Source organism: Aythya fuligula, chromosome Z (assembly GCF_009819795.1).
Source record: "Aythya fuligula isolate bAytFul2 chromosome Z, bAytFul2.pri, whole genome shotgun sequence".
Lineage (NCBI taxonomy): Eukaryota > Metazoa > Chordata > Aves > Anseriformes > Anatidae > Aythya > Aythya fuligula.
In genome coordinates, this window is record NC_045593.1 from 39,562,581 (window position 1) to 39,585,080 (window position 22,500).

The following is a 22,500-nucleotide window of genomic DNA, read 5'->3' on the forward strand; positions in this document are numbered from 1 at the left end:
TCTTAATGAAAATTGCATGCATTTGTTTACACTTACAAGGCTTTTAAAGTTGACTAAGCTACAAGGAGTTTAAAGGCTTGCCAAGACAAACAGACAGACACTTCTGAAAGGAGTCTGAGGCAAAAGGTTTGTAAGTGAAAGATCATCACAAATGTTTTAAAATTCACAACTTAAGCAAACATCTTCTAAAGCTCTACAGCAAGAAGACTGCTGTATACACCTGCCTGACATGAAAAGAATTCATTTTCAGAAGTCCAAACTCTGGCCAGTACAAAAACAAACAAACAAACAAAACAAAACAAAACAAAACAGAAAACAGAGTCTGTGGAAATAGATTAATTCACATCCTGGTTTCACTGATCTACTGCACAGCTATTAGAAGGCACTTAAGATTTTTGAAGGCTTTCAGAAATTTTGGCTAGATTGCTCTTCATGTGCCATACCTACAATACTTTGCAAGAAACATTATGCTTAAGGTTTGTCTTATGGGAACTTTGGTCATCTTCTCTAAAGGATGTCTCAGCTTGGGTATGCACCAAACTGCTAGCTTCTCTTGAAAAGCAGTGCTTTAACTTCAATGTGAGTTATAGCAGGAATAACAGGGGATATAATGGAGAAGTTTTAGCTTCCTGAAGTGCTTGCAAATCTAAAAGTGTTACATATAAATTTGGCATTATCAGTTAATGAAATTCTTCTGGTGAGTAATTATGTGGTTACAGGGAAGTGCCTATTAAGTCACCGTTAAAACATTAAGGGGTGCTACCATGCCATTTTACATACTTGCGTGTGCTACATTACATTGAAGCACTGTACTGCATCTTTCACATGCCACATAAAATTTACAAAATCCAGAATAATAATTGTAAAAATTGTTAATACAGTATCTCAGAACTATATTAGCATTTTAACTTAAAATACTAAAAAGTGTCTTAACTTAAAATGCCTGTATACTTTCAGTTTCAACACCAAGCAACTTTGAAACTAAAGCTTTCTGAAGGGGATATGCTTTATACAACATAAACCAAATTTTCAGGTGGTCTTAACTCTCCAGAAGAGCATGTTAATATAGAAATATAGGTTTGCAGAGAGAAATTATATGTGTACTGATCACTTTTCATCCAGTTTTGCAGGCAAATATTTGTGGCTGTCATTTTTAGACACCTGTGATGTGAACCAAAGTTCAAGCAAACTGCTTTTAAATTGCCAATATTAAAGTAGTCTTCCCTCAGTGCTGAAATGCATAGCTATATCAGAAGAGAAAATCAGACCCCACCCTGTTAATTTTCTTTAAAAAAATTATTGTTTAGATTTAGATTTTAGTTTAGATTTAGATTTTTGCCCATCTAAAGTGTCTGAATATTTGCTATGTTTAATTTTGGTAGCACACAAATACTGCCTTTAAACTATTTTGAAGTCAAATTTTATTTAGCAGTTTACTTTGTCTAGCTTTATCTTATGTGACAATTATTATTTTCTTTGTTCTACAAATTACATGAATCTTTATGAACTCTTATCCACCTTTGAAGTCAAAATAACACTATAAATAATACATAATACACAATGTAAGTAATGCTGTAAAAGAATATAATAACTAACTCTTAGAAATGGGGTCTATCAATAGCTTATACCACAAAATATTACTTTCAGCAAAAAGTTAGCATAATTCAAATCCTTCAGTTATGCACTGTTGAAAACTTCAGTGGGAAGTAAATTATCAAGGACCAATAACTCTGATCAATGCTTTGCATAATATACAGCCTTCTAAAGATATCAGGACTATCTTATTTTAGTTACTACAAAACATATTTCTCCTGATGTGTGAGTTTGAGCTATGCCTTTAAAACTCCCGTCCATGTTAGTCATAAAATAAATTTGGCTTCAATACACCCAACGCCCTGGAAACACATTCTTTACAACTTTGCTAGTATTGCATGAGTCTCCATATGGCAGCATATATAAAGCTTTATCCTTTCCATTTCATTGATCTGGTCTTAGCTCCAAGGCACAAGGGGTTCTGGGGTTCTTTTGTGTGGAGGATCTAAGTAGCTTAAAAGGGTAAATTTCTTTTATGTTTCTACCAATCCACACTCAAATTTTCATTTCTCCAAGGAAATTTACTCTAGGTTGTTTTTGACCCAATACTATAGGGTTCCCACAGAAAAGCACATGAAAGTGTTGGTATATAGGTAATGGAGATCAGAAGGTATTTTCTGAGCAAACTGATGAGTTATCCCTGAGTTCTTCCTCATACAGAGAAAACAAAAACATTACATTCACAAGAACTCTTAGCAATAGACAGTTAAGGTTTTGCTGTGGTGTTTTTTGTTTGTTTGTCTGTTTGGTTATGCTTTCCTTAGACTGTGTGAGGACAGTCAAAGATCATTACAAGTGGTATCCTGGCAAATCCTTACAACCCAGCAAATTACAAGCCATATGCAAAACAGCTATTAAAAAAAAAAAAAAAAAATCCACTTTGATGAAAAGGTGACCTGTTCCAAATGAAGTCCTTGCAAGGATCTTATTGTCTCACACAGAAATCTGAGTAACTGCTGTGCCCTGAAGAAATGATCTCTTATATTATACATATTCCTGTATTGGTCAAAAAGGATTAGTTTACATTTACATCAGAAAAAGAACTGCATTATAACAAGGGAAATTGTTCACAAGTAGAGCTGGGTAGCTTAGCAGAGTCTGTGTAGCTGCACAGACACAGCTGAAAGGCAAATTTGGCCACCAACAGCTGCATTATGTGAAGCAGGGCATTAATATGCTGTATTAAACACATGCTACAGATTCACCTGCTTTCATAATGCAGTTTCTCTGCTTACCTAAGCCCTCCTATCTCATCATCTATCAACAGTACAGCCACAACATCTACCTTTAACTACTAGCCTCCTTTCTGAAAAATTAAAGCAAATGAGATCTGGTCATGTTTCAGGCTTTCTATGTCAGGGTGTGTGATTATGTAACACCAGAAGTACAGTATGATCTTTGCCCAAGAGACGACCAAAAATACAAAGAAGTCTGACAAGGAAAATGAAGACAAAGTTAAATTCTGAGGTGAAATAAAATAAAGGGTTAGACAAAAACTCCCTGTTGTATGTGTAACCATATCTGATTCCTATTTAAATGCAGAAAAAATATATATATATAATATTACCAACAGAAATTGATGCACTCAAGCAGTAATGTAGTTTTATCAGGAAAATCATTGTAAGGAAGATACATGACTGAACAGAGTGAACAGTTTGTCCTTCTGTCCCTCTAAAAAACAAGCAAACAAACAAACAAACAAAAACAATGCCTAACATGCTTTGGCTAACACTTTTTTTTTGCTAACACTTCAGAATGACATCTTCAAGAGTGCCAGTGTTGCTGTAATTCTGCTTTCACTCCAGCTTACAGTAAAAGTCAATTGAATTGGTATTTTTAACTGTGATGCAGCAAGGATGAAAACCAAGCAGAAATTTACAACATTTCAAATGATGTTGTTCCTTAAGCATTTTTTACCTGTGGCTTATTTTTACCATGTTTAGCCACATTTTTACCATGTGGCTTATTCCAAATCTCCATGGAAGTATCTAAGGTCAGAATTACGTCCAAGAAGATGAAAATTTGAAAAAAAAAATAAAAATCTTTAAGGTTTGTGTATTTACCTATTTCATTTTTCAACCCAGCTGAGATAAAGATCTGTGACAGAAGGGAAAAAAAAAAATAGGCCACACGTAATTTACTCAGAAAATGTCTGACATACACACTTTTGATACAATGTAAGCATTTTTCATTTGTATTTTATTGATGTACATATTTAATTGTAACATGCTCCTTTTCCACAGAAGTTATAGACAGCCAAGACTGAAACACAGAACATGAAAGAAGATGAAGCAAAATATGAAGTAACTAGGGAAAACCAGAGACAGACCTCAAGGGTATTACAGAGATCAATAGTAGAAAAATATCTGAAGATGATGAAAGAAATTAAATTTGTTTATGAGATATCAAATGATTCTACTTATTATTTATATTTATTATGAAAAAAAAAAAAAGTATTAAAATAATTTAACCAGCAACAGAGATTTCAGTAAATGAACAATACATATATTCTACATATATTCATTTCAGGACATATGGCTGTTAACAAAATTACTGTGTAAACTTTAATTTTTGTAAGACAATAGCTTCTGAAGAATAATTTGGATTTTTTTTTTTAACCAAAATCCTTATCTATCTCTACTCTTCCTACATTCTACAAATTGCATTCTTTAAATATGTAAAACATAATTATACTCATATAGTGTTGCCTCCTAACTACCTACAATATAGTCAAGATTTTATGAAACAGGTTTCAAACAGACTGAGATACAAGCAGCATATTCCCAACTCATACCTTTGTAGTTCAGCATAGCCTTTCCATATGGACTGTCAGTTCAAAAATCAAGAAAAGTTCCAGGAGACACAGAAAGGTCTCCGGTCTGATCTGCTAAAAGCTGATCAATCAGTGCCTAATACAATGTGATCAATGTCCGCAACACACTTGAGTCTTGGTTTAAAAGATTTAGTAATTACTTTATGAAAGAATCAACGTATTTTTTTCAAACAGAATATCAGAAACATATGTGATCTGAGGTGCTTCTTGGTGCAGAACACAGCGTTAATTCTCTGAACACTGAAATTTTGTTCTTGCAGCAGCCAGACTTGATAGATGTGATCGACGGACATAATTTAAATAGGTGGTATCCAAACTTTTTGTGTCATACGCCCCTATTAGCAACAGATTCTTGAGCATGCACACCCCATATGTGCACATTTGTTTATAAAATATAAACACATATTTCTGAAGTTCCAGCATTTTCCTGCTGCACCCTAACATATCTCCTACACCCCATTTTGCAGACCACAGAAGAGTTGCTTTGGATGACAGAGACACCCGGGCATCTCCTGTGCTGCACTATAGAGCACATTTGGATGCAGAAATCTGTAGTCCCCGTGGTCAGATACAGTTTGCTCATCAAGTGCAGGCTAGCGAACTAACTACAGACTAGACTCTGTTTATTGATTTTGGTTTTAGGAAAATGTAGCAGTCAGAGAAATTAAACTAATAGTCAAACCAGCTAGTAAGTAAACCACTAATACAAAGCTATCTAAAGCACCCTCAGAAGCAGTTCAAAGTATCAACAAAAGTTCTTAAAGGCTAAAAATGAGAGTGGAGAGCAGACTGTTCAGAATAGCCCACAAATAGACATGTCTTTAGGAGCCCATTAGGTTCTGAAAGCGAAAATGAACCTAGAGGGGACTGAGATAGGACAAGCCTAGGCTCAGCACCGGGAGCCAAACTGAGGCACCATCCGCCACAGAAGTTCACAGCCTGGCACGTCTTGAACCGTGGCCTGCTCTCGTGGCACCCATCACGTAGACCACTTTCATCTGTTTAAGAATTTGGCGTTTCAGTCGCATAAAGACCTTTCTATACACAATGATGCATTTTCTTGGTTGCAACTGGATCAATGTAACATCACCCATGCCAGAACTGCCCAGGATTTCAGATTAGTATAAAATATGGAGGAGGATTTTCCTGGTGAGCCCATGACCACTGTTCTACAGCTCAGGTTTGCATTTGAGAAGCTGCAGATCGGAATGAAGATGTTCATTTAATTTAATAATTAAAGCCACAGAGAAACTTGGGACACGACAGCCTGAGAGGCAACGGCTCTTGCCATGCAGCACTATTGCTTATCTGTTTAAGGAAGACTTGGATGTTCAGATGCTCAACAGGAGCGCATGTAACAAGGTGTTTTCCATTAAAAACGTGTTTTATTCTTCATGCTTTCCGTGAAAACACCTAGTGGGGCGGGGGGGGGCGGGGGGGGGGCAGCTCCAGCAACCGGAGGGGGCAGCGCTGAGCCCTTCACAGGGGGGACAGGCGTGGAGGAGGAGGTCCTCGGGGACGGAACAGCTGAGGTGTGGGGCTCAGACCGGGGCTGGTGGCCCGGGTTGGGTTGGGCCGGGCCAGAGGAGCGCCGAGCAGCCCGGACACGGCGGGGGCGCCGCAGACCAGCACCCAGCGGGGCCCCTCACGGGGCTCTCCCCAACCGAGGCGGGAGGGGGGGCTCCAACCCACCGAGCCCGCGCGTGCCTCTGTGACGTCACCTCAGGGGGCGGGGCGCGGCTCCGCGGGCGGCGGCTCTGCCCCGCCCCTCCTGCTCCCCGCTCCCCCCTCCTCCTCCTCGCGGCAGCGCGCATGCCCCGTCGGCGTGCCTCGGCGCGGGCCAGCAGGAGGCGGAGCCGCCGGCGGGCGGGCCCCGCCCCCTCCCCTTCCTCCTCCTCCTCCTCCTCCTCGTCCCCCCCGCCCCCCTCCCGCCGGCTCCTTCCCGCCGCCCGCCCCCCGCGCCGCGCGCGCCTCGCCTCGCGCCGGCGCCGCTGCCCCGACGGCCGCGGCTGCTGCGGGAACAAAGGAGGGAACCGGCACCAACACCGCCAGCGGCAGCGGCAGCGGCGGCTGCTCCGCGCCCCTCGCCCTGCAGCCAGCGGCCCGCAGCCCCCCGACGAGCCCGCCGCGGGGCACCCGGCCCCCGCCGCCAACAGGTCAGGGGGGTGCCGAGCCGGGCCGGGCCGGGCCGGGGTGGGGCGCGCGGTGGCAGCCCCGCTGCCTGCCCGCTGCCTGCCGGCCCCGCCGCGCTCAGGGAGGCGGCCGCGGCCCGGCCGTGACTCAGGGCTTTGCTGCGAGGTACAGCACGGCACGGCACGGCACGGCCCTCCGCGGGGCTTTGTGCGGCGGTGGCGGTGGGATGGGATGGGATGGGATGGGATGGGGGGGGTGTGCGGAGCGCTTGGCGCTGCCGTGCCTTTTGTCTCGGGCCCGGGCGGCGCTGCTGCTGCTGCTGCTGCTGCGCGTGGAGTCACGCGGAGGCACGATGAAAGCTTCTTATTTTATAACACCCTCCCCCCCCCCTTGAGAGCTTTGTGTGTGTGTGTGTGGGGGGGGGGGGGGTTGTTGTTTTTTCTTTTCTTTTGTTTTATTTATTTATTTTTTTTTTTAATTTTGTGAGCCCGCCGCCCCGTGCTGCCAGCTGGGTTTGGGGGGGGGGGGGGGGGGGGGGGGGGATGAAAATGGCTGTTGGAGGCGCCCGGCTGGTGATGCTGCATTTTCCCGGCCGGGATGCAGCCTCCTTCCCCTCCCTCCTTCCCCTCCCTCCCCGCTGCTCTCCGGGAAGGCAGCCGCCGCCGCCGCCTCCTCCTTCCCCGCGCCGTGGGTGTGTGTGTGTGTGTGCGCGGCTCCGTGGGCTGTGCAGGAGCTGGCAGCCTCCGGAGATATAAATAGAAGCTGATTTCAGAGGCCCCTGTTGACGGGGTTTTGTGCCTGAGCCCGTGGCTCAGCCTGTCACATTGCAGCCGTGTGACAGGCGGAAGCTAATGCGCTCGCACATGTGACCCGCGCTTCGGGGAAGCGCCGCGGCGGGCGGGCGCATGCGGGGGTGGCTTCAGGAGCTGCTGCTCCAGGGGAGGAGGGCGCAGTCCGGGGGGAGCCCTCACCTCGCTGCTGGTGCTCCGAGGAGGGGTCCAGCAGGGGAGGTTTGCCTCGTCTAAAACCCTCGCTTCCGCTGTTGTTGGTTCGGGAGGTTATACAGCCGGGTGTGGTGTGGTGGGTAGCGGAGTCACTTCGGGTAAGTGCTTTGTAACTGTCTGCCTGCTGGTGGTGCTTGCTTTTAGGAGAAACAAGTGATGCCCAGAGCTTCTTCAAGAGCCTGAAGAGCACAGTTTGTAAAGTGCTGGATAACAACTTGACCCTTTCGATCAGGAGCATGCATCTCGAGTAGTGGGAGAACGTGCTGACAAAGGAGCCGTGAAGACTGTTTTTTGTAGCGTTTTAAAAACAGCGTTGACACCTAAAGATAGGTTTAGTGAGTGGTGAAACAGCACGTTAATTTGAAAGTGAGATTGGTGGTGGCAGCATGTTTGATAACGCTTTGAGCTTACCTGCTTACCAGGAGGGCAGAAGTAGGGTCTTTGCTTTAGGCAAGCATAAACCTGCAATGTAGATAAGGTTAGCTTTTTTTTTTTTTTTTTTTTTTTGCTTGTTTTGGTTTCTCGAGTGTGGTCATAATTTGTGCTGACTTCCTTGTCTGGCTTATATGGCTGTAAATCCATAATATGTTCTACCAGAGCAAGTGTGAAGCTGTTCTGCAGGACTACCTGTACCTATACTGCTATCCGTACCTTGAGAAATGAGGTCCCATGATCACCTGCAGACAAACAGATTAATTTTACTTGTTCATCTTCTGTTACTGATTTACTGTTTTTTCCCAGAAATTCAGTTTAACTAAACAAAGGTTGCTTTGCCCTTAGTTGCGGTTATCATACTATTGAAATCTAAGTTTACTAATTTCAGTGTAGCGTTTCTGAATTGTAAGTATTTTTTCCTGTACAGTGCAGTAAACCTGCTTTTGACATTTTTTGAGTTCTCCCAAACATCAAGTGGTCAAGTATCTTTCATTACTATGTGTGCTCCTGAGCAGGAAGACAGTCATCATGAGATGACGCTAAAATAAATTTCTCCAAGTGCCATGTATAGTGCTTCTTCTAAATCTTGGGAGGACAAGTGCAGTATTCTTGTGTGTGTCCTCAATTTGTAGTAGATTGCTTGGTTGCCATGCTCCAGTTTTGTTGCCCTTGGGAATGAAGGATTTGGTTGCTGTATCAGTTTTTCTACTAACCTTGCTTTGCAGAGGTTAACCAACAGTGAAGGTGAAGTATTTTTGTTCCTAGCAACTGCAGTTTGTGGCAGAGAGCTAGTGTTGTCTACATTTGGAAGCCACAGAAGTCTCGCTGTAACTTTATTAAGATGAAGTATTTAACTGGCAATGTTATAGAATGAATCCAGCAGCCTAAAGTTGTTGATTTTCTTGTGTTTTTTTTTTTTTTTTTTCTTTTGTTTTGTTTTTTTTTGAAGAGTAAGATCAGGTCTAAGCTTATTTCAGAAATGCTGTTTAGGTTCTGTTGAAGAGCCTGTTGTACACGTATCGTTGCCAGTTAATACTGAGTATCAGCTTTCATACACAACCTGAGGAGTATTCAAGTCCTTGTTTTGGAAACTCCTTCTAAAGATAGGAATACAGACTAATGGCTGTTGCCAATACTTAAGGGATTTTTACTCTTCCTAATAAGTATATTGTGAAAATCAGGCCTGCTAATAGTGGAACTAGCATCAAAGCGAAGCAAGATCAACTTTACTGAAAATGTGAGGTTCTCCTGATGGAGCCTGGAAAACTTAGCTATATTAGTTGCCACAATTCTTTGGCAGACACAAGTCTGGTCTTGCTTATTCTGCATATCCACATTAATGTTCAGAGGTTGGTAATAAAGGGCTGTTTTTGTCGTTACATTGGACTTGGTTGTAACCTACACACGAATCTGTGTCCAGCAAGCTTATTGTTGTTATACTGATGCTGAGAAGTACTGTTCCTTCCCATGAAGGTTCATAATGATGTTACTTAGCAATACGATTGCAGTATTGAATGGTATATTAATGTCCATATAAACCTCTTTAAGAATGCTGATATCACCTTTTAGGGGCAGGGTGAGCAGGCATACTTTAATTCTGTAACCCTGTAATTGATTTTGGTGACATGCCAGCTCCTAATGCAGTCCTTGGTTTTATTTACAGCATCGAGATGACTCAGGAGACAAACCAGACCCCAGGGCCCATGCTGTGTAGTACAGGATGTGGATTTTATGGAAATCCTAGGACAAATGGGATGTGTTCTGTTTGCTACAAAGAGCATCTTCAGCGACAGCAGAATAGTGGCAGAATCAGCCCAATGGGTAAGGGTGTCCAATGTGTGTGGTTTTTGTTTGTTGCTGTTATGTCTTTTTTTAACTAAAACATGCAGATGATGATGAAGAATCCCAGAACGCATTTCATAAGAACTTCTTAAGGCTATGTGCTAATATAATGAATGTCAAAGAGAATACTACTTTAAACATAGCAAAAATAAAAATGCATTTGTGTAATGTGTCAAGGTCCACCTTTAGTTTTTTTTTCCACTTACCCTTCAGTGTAAGTATATTCTTAGACAATCTCTGTATTTTGGTTGCTAGCAGTATAGTTTACCTTGTAAGTAAGAAGTAATAAGCAGTATAATTCAATAATGTGTGCAGTGTATTCTTGTGCACAGTTCATAACTGTGTACAAGAATATTTGACTAATGTATTCCACAACTTGTTTCTAAATGGCTTTTCAAATCCTTGTTACATAGGAACAGCCAGTGGTTCAAACAGTCCTACCTCAGACTCTGCATCTGTACAGAGAGCAGACACTACTAGCTTAAACAACTGTGAAGGTGCTGCTGGCAGCACATCTGAAAAATCAAGGTAAGTTGGAAGTATTGTTTTGAGTTTGGTTGAGCTTATGAGTGTGTAGCAAGTTAAAGGCTGGCAGTAATCTTGACCTACTGCACTGAATTTCTGCAGAGCAAAAGGGGACAGTGTGCCTGACAGTACTTTATGAATCTTTATAAATGATGAGTAATTACAATTTTTGTTGTTCAGCTGCTGCATTTTCAGATTATCTGAAGAGGTACTTTGCTGCAGATTTGACTATTTCCTTCTAGGGGGAACTAAAGTAGAGTTCAAAATGTGTTTTGAAGATGGTAGAAGCAGAGGTCAGCAACATGTATTAGTAGTAATTAAACAGGTAGTTTGTTGATGGGTTTGGACAACTTAAGCTTTTATTATGTACTCAAAACTAATGTAAAATTACGTGTTTCACTGTACATAAACAGAAATGTGCCTGTTGCCGCTTTGCCTGTTACGCAGCAAATGACAGAAATGAGCATTTCAAGAGAGGAAAAAGTAACACCGAAAACAGAGACGGAGCCAGGTATGTTTGCAGCGTACCACTGGTGACTTAAGAGGCTGATGGCCTACTGTCTCCTCAAGAGACATTTCCCATTGTCTTGAGCAGCTGTTAAGGTGGTTCTTAAAGATGCATTTTGAGTACTCTCCCCTTGGAATCAAGAAAAATGACCAGTGCTAGAATATATTTTTTTTTTGTCCATGTTTGATGTTAGTAACAAAGAAGTTCACACCTATGAAGGTAGTTTTGGCTTCCAAGCCTTCGTTTATTTATTTATTTTTAAAGTAAGGCACTCTAAAATTACATGATGGCAAGGTGGTAAGTTTTGAAGTCAAAGTGTTGAGATTTCTGTTTATAATCTAGCAGTGCAATTGCTGCTGACTCATGGCAGTCAAAACGTCTTGTTGCATTTAGAGAGTGGAGTTCTTATGAATTCTGTTCTACAGAGGAATGAGAGTGTGGGTGGAGGGAATACATGGTTTAAAAATACTAACAAAACTGTTAAAGGTTCTTGAAATGACGTAATCGGCAGGTATAACCAAAGCATTGTCCTGTAAATGTAGAATGCTTAAAGCCTTAGCTGCTGGGAGTGAACCCTCAGAAGTTTTATCCTTGTACTGGAAGGTTGTAGCTGTAGTAGTTAGTTAAACTTTGAAGTGTAAACTTCATGGAGGGAGAGACTGCTTCCGTACTTGCAAGTGAGTGGCTGAATTCATGTATTGGTCTGTTCAAATGGATACCTTAATGCACTTGTTCCATACCTATGTGTCCACGTTTTTTGATTCAACTTAACAGTTCTGAACAGTCTTAAAACATTGAAAGCTGAAATTTGATTGCAACTTCGTTCACGTAAACTAAAGACAAAATTAATTTTCTTGGTTTTGAACCGAGTGGGACAAAAAATGCAGAAGATGCTGCTCAACACCATAGAACAATGATCTTTAGCTAATCTTTGCCACAAAAATGACTGCATCAGCATCTGATATTTAATTGCTTGCTATCTGTAGAAAGGATTTTACCATTTGCAATAAATCATGTTAAGTTAGGATTCTGTGGTGAGACCTAAAGCCAAGAAAAAATAAACTTTATGTACAGACTGAGAAGTGTGAGAAAAATCTCAAATAATTTTATTCAGACAGGATCTTCTGTGAAGCTATTCTATTTGCAATGGCAGGCATCCTGCCCATTAGGAGCTCATTATAGTAAACAAATCACCTTTTATTCCTGATTACTCAATACCTGATCACCTCCCCTGTTTCCTCATTGGCTGAGTACTACAGGTTCACAAGCTACTTGACGCTTCTCTGTACCATTTGTACAATTTTTTTCTTCAACCCTTTAATTTCTCCTTTTTCCTTTTTTTCTCCTTTCTTATGTTTTGAGAACTTGTGAACTTTGTTTTACTGTTCTCACGCTGCTCATCCTGTTTTTCTCAAGCTTCTACCTTACTTTGGAACAGTGAGGCCTTCTACTGTCCACTCACCTACTTAGCGTTTTTTCTTATGACTACACAACTACCTTTGAATACAGAAAATTAGTTATCTGCTGCTAAAACACAACTTAGTTTCTCACAGAAGGTTTTTTTTTTTTTTTTTTTTTTTTTTTACAACTGTTAATTTTGTATATAAGTAGACTTTCTCTAGGTAACTTAAATATTCTAGCAGAGTCTTAAGTTATTTTTATAAATACATGCGTCCTTGTTAAGAATTCTTATCTGAAACGGTGTCAAGAAAGAAAGAGGAATACATAAGATGGTAGCAGTGCTGAAGTACTAGTGAATCTACTCTTACTAGAACTGCCAATAGGAGTTTGTCGTTTTGCCAGGTGTAAAGGGCAATCTTCAGTTTCTGTTGACATAGCACCTGTTTTTTCCTTAACAAGTGACTTTATGTTAGCTAGTGTCACACAGCACTTGGTTGATTAGAAAAGGGGAGAAAAATCCAAAAGCTCAACTAAAGAGACTTATGTATTGCTCTAAATAATCTCTCAGGTTGAAACAAGCTACAAAGCTGTCACAAGCTGGTGTAGACGTCAGTGGAAAAACTACCATAAAACTTAAATGTGTCTGAGGAATAAAAGTTCTGGAACAGAACTGCCTGCCTTAGTACATATTGCAGCTTTTCAACACTTAAAGGGGGTTTATAATAACGTTGGAGAGAGACTTTTTACAAGGGCATGTAGTGAATGAGACAAGGAGTAATGGTTTTAAACTGAAAGAGTAGATTTAGGTTGGATATGAGGAAGAAACATTTCACAGTGAGGGTGTTGAGACACTGGAAAACATTGCCCAGAGAAGCTGTGGATGCCCCATCCCTGGGGCCAGGCTGGATGGGGCTTTTGGCATCTTGGTCTACTGGGAGGGATCCCTGCCTATGACAGGGGGGTTGGGATCGCGTGGTTTTTGAAGGTCCTTTCCAATCCAGAGCAGTCAGTGATACTCATAAATCTTTGAAACTGCTGTGAAGTGCAAGTTTCCTTTTAAGTGGTAAAGTTTGGCACAGATTGTAGACAGCATAGGATGGTGTCCTTACGTATTATTCTTAGGGTTTGCTGGATACGTAAGATTCACAAATTGGTATATTCCGTGCTATGTCAATCTCCATATGTTGCATGCCAGAGAATCTGGCCTGGACTTCAGAATCCTGTCAAGTCTGGACTGGTTGCATTTTTCTTCTCTTCATTTTTCCTGCAACTTCTTATGTGTGCTGCTCTTACTTCGTGAGGAGGGAACAATAATAAAGAATAAATAATTCATGTCACCTCACAACAGCAAAACTAATGCTTTCTGGGAGGTGTAATTCTCTAAGAAAATGCCACAGTCATGAAGTTGCTAATGAAAACATGGTCTAGTTTAAGCACAATCCAACTTTTGTAGCTGTTTTTCAGATAATAGTAGATTGTGAACTAACAGGTTTGCCTTGAATTAAAGTAGGTCTTTCTCCTTTTAACAGTTCAGTGGCATCAAGTTGTGTTCTCTTCTGCCGGATTTTAATTAGCAAATGAAATTTTTTGATATTTCCCTTGGAAGCCAGAATGTAATAAACATCTGTTATTGACATCTGGTCAATTGACTTTTTTTTTAGCGATGTATAGCATGAAATTGTACTTGCTTGCTGTTACAATTGAAGCATCATACTTCAGAAGTTGCTGCAGTTGAGAACAATAAAATACTGAACTCTTATTTTCCCAGGTTGAAGTTTCAGCCTGGATTTTCATTCAGACAAATCAAGTTCTAAGACAACCATGTCTTAAGAATTGAAAGAAGAAATACGTGGCAGATGTAACTGACACAGTTGGTTGTAATTAATATCTATCATGCTATATTCTCTCGTGACTTATAATTCTTAGTTCAGCTTTATTGTTTGTGATTTCGTACTTGAATTGTGGTGTGTTCAGTTCAGCTGCTTATATGATGAACTGCTCACAAGTCAGAGAAACCTAAATCCCTTTACTTCCAAACTCCAATTCATAAGAGGGCACTTCTTAATAACATTTTTATAAGCTTTTGATATGCTTTTACATTCCTTAGTAAGGATTGAATTCTACTACAGTCTTTAATGTTAGAATTTACCCAAAGCATTCTAGAAATGTGATTCACAGCTGTTTTTTTCCTCACTCCTGTGTTACAGGAATTAAAAGTTAGCTAGGTTTTGGATTTTTCCTTCTTTGTGATAATCAGAACAGTATATTTACCAAGTTGGTGAGGCATGCTGGAGCCCTTCCTTAAATCTGTTTTGTTTTAGCAGGTATACAAGTGGAAATTTAAAAAAAAAAAAAAAAAAAAAAAAAAAAAAGAGAGAGAGAGAGAACTGAGCTACATATTAAGCATTAAAAGTAAACTGTTTTGAAAACAAGTATGTTTAGACAATCATGTTGTTTTGAGTTGCAGCATAGTTTTAGCATTTTTTTGTGGTTTTGCAGGTCAGTTACCTTGTTCAATGATGAGTCTCCTGTTGGGTCTGTCAGTGTTACCAGACATAATTAATATCAGCATGGTAAACAGACTTGGTTTTGTTTTTTAACCCAGTAATAGCTTTGTTTTAGGGAGTAGAGTGTGGTAAGAGCTTTCTGTGAAACCACAGCTATGGAGTAGCACTGCCTGTAAAAAAAAAAAAAAATAGGGAATTGAATTGATGTCATGTCTCATGTAAAATACATATTTTAAAAATACTCAAATACTGCTAACTTAAGGTCTAATTCCATCCATGTTGTAGGTTACCCTTTCTGTTCTTGGAATTGGTATTTAATGAGCTTCAGAAGACAGTGGAAGATTGTGATTGGCTTACTTGTCTTTTGACTCTACAAAGCCAATCTGAATAGTTATTTTACAGCTGTCCAGCACTCAGGTTCAGACCCTGCTATGTGTTGTCCTAACTTGCATTGTAGATAAAGTCACTGTGTTTTATCTGTGATGTATACAGTGTGTTGCAGATAATATTGTAAGATGCTGAATAGACAGCTAGCTTATGAAATACGGTAGGCTTGAGATGGTGACTAAATGGTATTCCTCTAGATCTTGGTGTTGTAATAACTGCCTTGTTAATTCTGACTTGGCTTCACAAATGCTTGTAGTATATAACTGTGTTGCTATCTGTAGGTAGTTCCTTTGTGGCTGTCAGTAAAATTATCTGACATAAATTCTGTTCAAAATAATTGGTTCATCTTCATATTTCCCATGTCTGTTACAGCACCAGTAGATATCCTTGCTTGAAATAATTCAGAAATGTAATCAGTAATCTCTTGGAAGTCTTGAGGCTGTACACCTTGGAAAGTGGTCCTGTGCTTGTTACTGATAGAATGTTATTTAATCGTTTTAACAGAGAAGTATACGTCAGAGATGAAGCCTTCATGGTGTCCAAATTAAAGTGTATTTCTGTGTGATAATTACACTGGATATCTTTGTTTTATTAAGGCAGTGGTAAAGATATTCCATGTGCCTCTTAGTTGGGTATGTGGGAGATATATTACGTGCTGCATAATACGTTCATCCCCTTTCTTTGACATGAAATTAACAATGGAGTTTATTCTTCAGCCTTTCCTCATGAGCACCTATATTGCCATAGCAGCAGTGCTTTCTCCAAAATAAAGTATTTACTCTCAAGGAGCTTGATATAACTTAAATACAGCATAAGTACTGTCCATTGCTCCAGACTCAAATTTTACATACAAGCCCTTTGTATGTAAAATGCAATACAAGGCTGTAATAACATGTAGTTTCTGCTCTGATACTGCAGGAGTGCAGTCTGTCTTCCTGATGACTCTTGACTTTTTATTCTCTGTTCTAACTTTTGCCAGTTCTTCTATGGTGACCGATGGTGTTACCTTCATGAAGTCAGGATGTTAAAAACAGTTCTGTTTTATGCCTTCAAGACTTAACTTTGCTCCACTGCGGGGCTTTCTACTTGCTAATACCTTGGCAGTTATGCAGTCTAAGATGCTGGGATCTTATTTTTGGCTAACTTATGTACGGTCAGAAGAAACTTTGTTTTACTTTGGTATCCTCTTCTGGTTGCTTGTAGTATTGGGAGGGTTGAAGAGCAGTTGAAAGACTTTTTATCAAGTTTTGTTGGAGTGAAAAATAGCAGATTCTTTCTTTCAGTAGAAAAATACCTGCAGCAGGTATGCTTTTCTGCAGCAGCCACGTTGGTTGATGAGAGCAAAACTACTGTTAGTATTGAAAATCTAGTTACTTAAGTGGTTGTCACTTTTGAGAACCTCACTGAGGCATAATAACTTGGTCATAGAAGAGCTTTGTTCTCTTTTTGTAGGATGCCTCCATGTATAGGTTGAATAGAACATGCTGTGGCACGTGGCTAACTTCATTCCCCAGTGGTCTCACTGTACCCACACGCCTTCTGTAAAGATGCATCTTATGTTCAGGCTACATGGGAAAGAAGCTATCCCAAGGCTTGATGCAGTGAGTCCATTTAAGCTATGGTGATCGTATGTCAAACATCTCGGGTGCTCACCTGGTGTTTGTAGTACGTGGCTTATGATATAAATTGAATTTTATGTAATGAGGACTAGAATTGTATTTGTCCAGTAAGATTAGGCTTCTCTGCCAGAGGAAGCCTGTTGTGACAACCTGTCATCAGGACAGTAACTGATGAATTTCTGTTGGCTCTATGAATTTGGATTTAGGTAGCTCTTCCCTGTCATACTGGAACTTTTATAGTGCCTGTTTCTCCATATTGCCTACTGCTTCTTCTTTCCTGAATATAGTTTGTGGGAGAAGGATCCTACTCTGCGGCCCATTCAGGAAATGGGCCTCTGCAGTTTCTTAGGAACTGGGAGTAATGAAAATAATCCTGTGCCGACGTGTGGCAGTGAATACTTATCAAAATTTCCTTATGCAGAGGAGGAAGCATACCTGTAGTAGCTGGTACTGTTCTCCTTTAGATGGATTTATACTCTAATGCGTTTGTGGCACAGAGTGATCTACTAGACCTTCTTTATGCATTGGTGATTCCTGGGAAACTGTCATTTGCACTTTTACTTCCTTGTGAGCATGTTAGGCAGTGATAAAGGTTGTTCCTTTTCTTGTTTTCATTTTCTGCTGTGAGTTGTTCATGTTCATGCTGTGAGTGACTTCAATTACTTAGGTCACTCTTGATTTGCCCCTTCTCCATTTTCTCTTTCATCTGATTGAAACAGCATGCATCCTTCTATGGCTCATACTATGAGTTGGTTCTGATGCAGATGAAGCTTCCCTCTGGCTAACTATTCACCTAATTGCAGAGTGCAGAAGTATTTTTGTTCTTTTTTATTTGTAATGGCTTATGATTAGCTTTTCTTTTCCTTTTTTTTAATTAGCAGTATAACAAATCTAAAAGAAGTTTGTTTGGCTGTACTTGTTGGGAGGTATTTTATCAGTTTTTTTTTTTAATTCCATAGCTGAGGCTTGTTAGTTAAGGTGCCTAGGATCCAAGTGTCTCACATTATTTGTGGTATTATTTGTGGTTTTAACCTGTTCTAGTTAGAAGCTCTTGAATTGATACCAAATGCTCCTTCCATTGGGTTTAAAGACAAGCTCAGAGCATGATATCTGCTGATCTAGAAAATGTTAATCAATTGTGAAGACAAAAGTTGTTTTCTCAACAAATCCAGTAGCAGAAATTACTCCAAAAAGTATTGATAGCAGTAGTAATTGCAGTGCAAGTTCTGTAGTATCTTGTTAGCCTTGGACTTAATATTAGGGACTTCCTAAATTTTTAGAAAAATCTCTGCAAGATGAAAAATGTATATAAAAAAAAAAAAAAGACCTTAGTGGTTCATTGTATGAACTGCTACTTCTAAGAGAATATCACTAGCCATTGTCTTACTGTGTAACATTTCTGGGGTATGAGCAGTGAGGGCTCCTTATTACCTGTGAGAACTTGTCACTTTCAAGCCTTGATTAAGCTGTGGACTCCTGGCTGGGGGCTGTTTTGTACAATGAATTGTGAGAGTTTTCTTATGTGTTAGTGGTAATTGTGAGGTTTTTATATAATAAAAACATGTCAGTACAAATACAACTTAGATATTTACATGAAAGTAAAGAGCAAAAATAGTCAACATAAGTAGTTCTTGTCTGGAGAACTCCACTTATCACAGGATGCAAACAAATCTGGACTGAGAAACTCTATTTGAGTGCATAACATTGATTACAAATCAATTACAAATTTAAGGCTTATGTACTCCACTTATTCTGGAATACATCTAGTTTACTTTTTTTTAATTTTAAAACAATGGATGTCATCATACAGCTGGGAGAACTCAAGCTAACTGTACTAGGAGCAGACTTCATGAGTTCTATGTGTTAAAGTTGGTGTACAGACACATCTGTTTTCTTCCATGATGGTCCTCTGTAAAGATGATATTAAATAAAAATGAAAAGGTTTTTAATTTATTTGAAAAGAAAATACTTAAAAAACAGATCCACAAAAGTTCACAAAAGGGCAAAATTTTATCCTTCAGAGAACTTGTGATGCAAATTTGACCAAATGTTTTCATGACAAAAGGCAAGTGAAAAATGAGTCATTTTAACTCCACCTGCTTACATGTTAAAGCTGAATTCAGTACAAGAATGCAGATAGTGTGAGAATCTGTACTTAATTTTTCAAATTACTGAGAGTGTCTCAATGAGGCTCTTGTGAATGTTGTGCTTTTCTGCTGCATCTGTTTTAGAATCAGTGGTTTGCTAGGAACTGTTTTGGTTAACTGTTTCAGGTTTTAGTTCATCTGGCTTCATAAGTATAATGGCATACTAACCCAGTATTCTGACAGTAACATATTCCTGAAAATTTGGTTGGTTCTAAAATATGTTTCAATTAATTGTATTCTCTGCTGGTATTCTGTCTGTTCAACAGCTTCAACCATGACTGTTGTTACTGCTTAATCTAAAACTGTGCCTGATTATTATTTATTTTTTTTAAATACTAAGCATACATGGAGCTTGCGGAGTGCTTCCCAAACCATTAACACTTGTATGGGTATAATGGATAAGTGTCTTAGATTTTCTGGCTGGTGGAATTGTGAACAAATCTCAGTGTCTTGTGCAGACCTGAAAGGGAAATCTGTGGAGTACCTGAAACTCTTTATTCATGATTTACATGTTCACAGACTAGTCTGTATAGTACTTCAGACAATGGACTTTAGGGTCTTAGTAAGGGGAATTAATCTTTAAGAAATAAGTACTTGCTAACGAACTTCACTAGGGAATATAAGAAAAGGAAGAAAATTTAAACTATATTTCTTTTGCTTGCTTTAACAGTTGTTACTCAACCAAGCCCATCAGTTTCTCAGCCTAGTACTTCACAAAGCGAAGAGAGAGCTCCTGAACTGCCCAAACCAAAGAAGAACAGATGTTTCATGTGCAGAAAGAAGGTTGGCCTTACAGGTATGGGAACACTTCATCAGCGTTCAACAGCTGAATAGCTGCCTCTCACTAGTTTTAACTTAATGAAATATCCATGAACATTAAACTTACTTGCTGACTTGAAATCCAAACAACTTAGTACAATTGGTATATTGGAAACGTTCATTTTTCTTATGCTCGGTATCAGACAAAGGTGCCACCTTTGTCTGCAGTGACTAAGGCCTTAACTTACAGCTTAGTTACATATGAAGCTTCCTGGTGATTATGTGTATTTTTATTTGTACAGGATTTGACTGCCGATGTGGAAACTTGTTTTGTGGACTTCACCGTTATTCTGACAAGCATAACTGCCCATATGATTACAAAGCAGAAGCTGCAGCAAAAATCAGGAAAGAGAACCCAGTTGTGGTGGCTGAAAAAATCCAGAGAATATAAATTAACCTGCTTGTGAAAAGACTGATTTTTTTTTTTTCTTTTTAATATATCATAGGAAAACATTGATGAGCAGGTGCATGGCCATTTTCCTTTGATGTTCTCCAAAGTTTTACTTTTAGTCTCGTCTGTCTTAATGATATTTCAGAATCTTTGGGTGTTTGTTACAGGCAGAATTGGATAGATACAGCCCTTGAAAACATATATGCCCTCCCCAGAATATAATCGGATGATCAGAAACCTGCACAGGAATACACATGCACAGAGGACAGACTCTTTAGTTCACATGTGCCAAACAGATGTATGCTATCTGCATGTTTGCAGCAGTTCTGCCTTTTGAGATGTGTTTGAGGTATATAATCTTTGACGAGCGTTATGTGCCTGTTTTGGAGAAGGATACATCAGAAAGGTTGGCAGTCAACTTCTATCATTTAATATCTCATTCTAGTCTTAGTTTCAGTGCTCCATTGTTTTCCACCAGAATGTCAGCTATGTAGAGGGGTACACCTTTCCAGTAAGATAAGTGTTGGTGCCATATTTAAGAAAGCCACTTAGTTGCACTGAGGGAAAAATGGAAAAAATCGGATACGTGTGAGAAGAAAACGGTTTTGAAACAGATTACATTAACTTTATAATCATGAAAATAGGCTCCCAAAGGAGATGTCTTGTTGGGAATTTAAGAACTGGCCTGCAACAGAATTGTCTGCTTTTCCTTGCATAGCTAAAACTGTTGTGTAGCACAATACTGTAAGATTGGTTTACAAAACACAAGTTACATATGTTTTTAGACATACCACAATAGCTCTATCAAGCAACACGTGTTTGAGTAAGTTGCTGAAGTATTAGAGCAGTTTATTATTCATGTACTACTTATGTTCAATGTGTTCTGAGTTCAAAAGAATATTATAATTTTTTTCTAGTTTTAATGTAACACTTGCACCATTCTGCATGGAAAATCATACCCAACATGGCTGCTGTAGACTTAAGTGGTAGCTGGAACCACTCTTGGAGGGCTGCTTTATCATTTTTAATTGTACTTGGGTGTAGGACTGTAGTGTTCTTGGGTGTATTGCATGGGCTGCATTATCTACAGCATTGTACAATAACAACTCTAGAAAAGGCAGTATACTTCACTGATGCTTGTCTGGTAATATCACTTCTGTGTTATAATGGAAGGGTTTTTTGTGACGTATGAAACTTGTGTTTTTTTATATAAACAAGTACAGTTTAGACTAGTGTTGTGGTAATGCCTGTTCTCATCTGTAAATATGTATGTACACAAGGCGCTACTTCTGAACTTCTGATTTTTATTGCAGTGTTCAGTCCTAGTTTTTACTTCACTATTAAAAGCATCAGGTTTTTGCTTTAACATTGTTCTTTCAATTGAGTTATTAGATATGAAACATGTACAGATAGTTCATATTTATGTATTGCACATAATCATGCTACCCAGCATCTATGCTATATTGTATTATGTAAATAATAAAAATCATGTACAGAGGGAAATACTTTTGTGATAGTTTTTGTTTTAGTTATTGCCATAAACCAAAGGTGACCTCCTTGAGCTTGGATACAAAGTTAATAGGTTTGCACAGATGTTCTTTTTTTTGCTTAAGCCTGTGTATGTCTGACTTTGTGATTTGGATAGACGAACTTCTCTAACGTGACTGGCTGAGGTCAGAGAAGCATGAATGGCTGGAATAACTATGTGATGGACAAACAAAAATGCCAGTGAACAGTGATGTGCTTCAAGGGTTCAAGGGAGCAAAGGAAAACAATAATGATCTTCAAAGGTAGTAGGGTCTTTCTGGTTTTTGTTTGCTTGTCCCCCTTCCAGCCCCACCCCCCACCCCCCAAAAAAAAAAATATATATATATATTTCCAAAGAATCTGTTCTAATAAATCTGGTATATTGACAATGTCATTCTGCCTGCATCTTCACCAGCAGACCCAGGCAGGCTTACTGTCAAGGTCAGCATCCAAATGTGAAGGTTAAATATGTCAGCTGTATCCTTTCCAGTGAGAAAGACGAGTACAAAGTGCATGATGACTTGCAAGAAAACATGCTCACTGCTGGATAATGTACAAAAGTTACATATATTAAGAATGGAAAATGTTCATCCTAAGGGCTAGTACTACACTCACGTGGTAAGCTTGTACTGCAGCTATTGTATATACCTTCAATAATGGAACAAGGGCATGCTCTGGAACTTTATTTTTTGGGGTGTTTTTTATGACTTAATCATAGAACTGCTTTAAAGCATCAAAAATTTCATTTTTATGCTTTTTGTAGTAAATCTGTAAATATTCAAGAACAGCATAATTGTATATATTTTAAGCTAAGAACACCTTGTTAACA

At 39.5% G+C, this 22,500-nt stretch overlaps 1 protein-coding gene across 2 annotated transcripts; it reads left to right on the forward strand.

Annotated features, from left to right (window-relative positions):
- The first annotated feature begins 6,405 nt into the window (after positions 1-6,405).
- ZFAND5 (zinc finger AN1-type containing 5) lies at positions 6,406-21,647 on the forward strand. Of its 2 annotated transcripts, none has more exons than XM_032206068.1 (6): positions 6,406-6,582; positions 9,662-9,819; positions 10,254-10,368; positions 10,779-10,876; positions 19,605-19,730; positions 19,996-21,647. In XM_032206068.1, the coding sequence occupies exons 2-6, from the start codon at positions 9,669-9,671 to the stop codon at positions 20,142-20,144; spliced, it is 639 nt and encodes a 212-aa protein (XP_032061959.1). In that variant the 5' UTR covers positions 6,406-6,582; positions 9,662-9,668; the 3' UTR covers positions 20,145-21,647. The 2 variants fall into 2 exon arrangements, with proteins under 2 accessions (XP_032061959.1, XP_032061960.1); XM_032206069.1 differs by lacking the exon at positions 6,406-6,582 and adding an exon at positions 7,564-7,661.
- The last annotated feature ends 853 nt before the right edge of the window (positions 21,648-22,500 follow it).

What these genes read in the sequence shown, in the direction of transcription:
- ZFAND5 (XM_032206068.1), top strand. Translation starts at nt 9,669, where the DNA reads ATGACTCAGGAGACAAACCAGACCCCAGGGCCCATGCTGTGTAGTACA. An exon ending in GAAAACAGAGACGGAGCCAG is followed by an intron (nt 10,877 to 19,604) that starts GTATGTTTGCAG and finishes TTGCTTTAACAG; the next exon opens with TTGTTACTCAACCAAGCCCA. An exon ending in AAAGAAGGTTGGCCTTACAG is followed by an intron (nt 19,731 to 19,995) that starts GTATGGGAACAC and finishes TTATTTGTACAG; the next exon opens with GATTTGACTGCCGATGTGGA.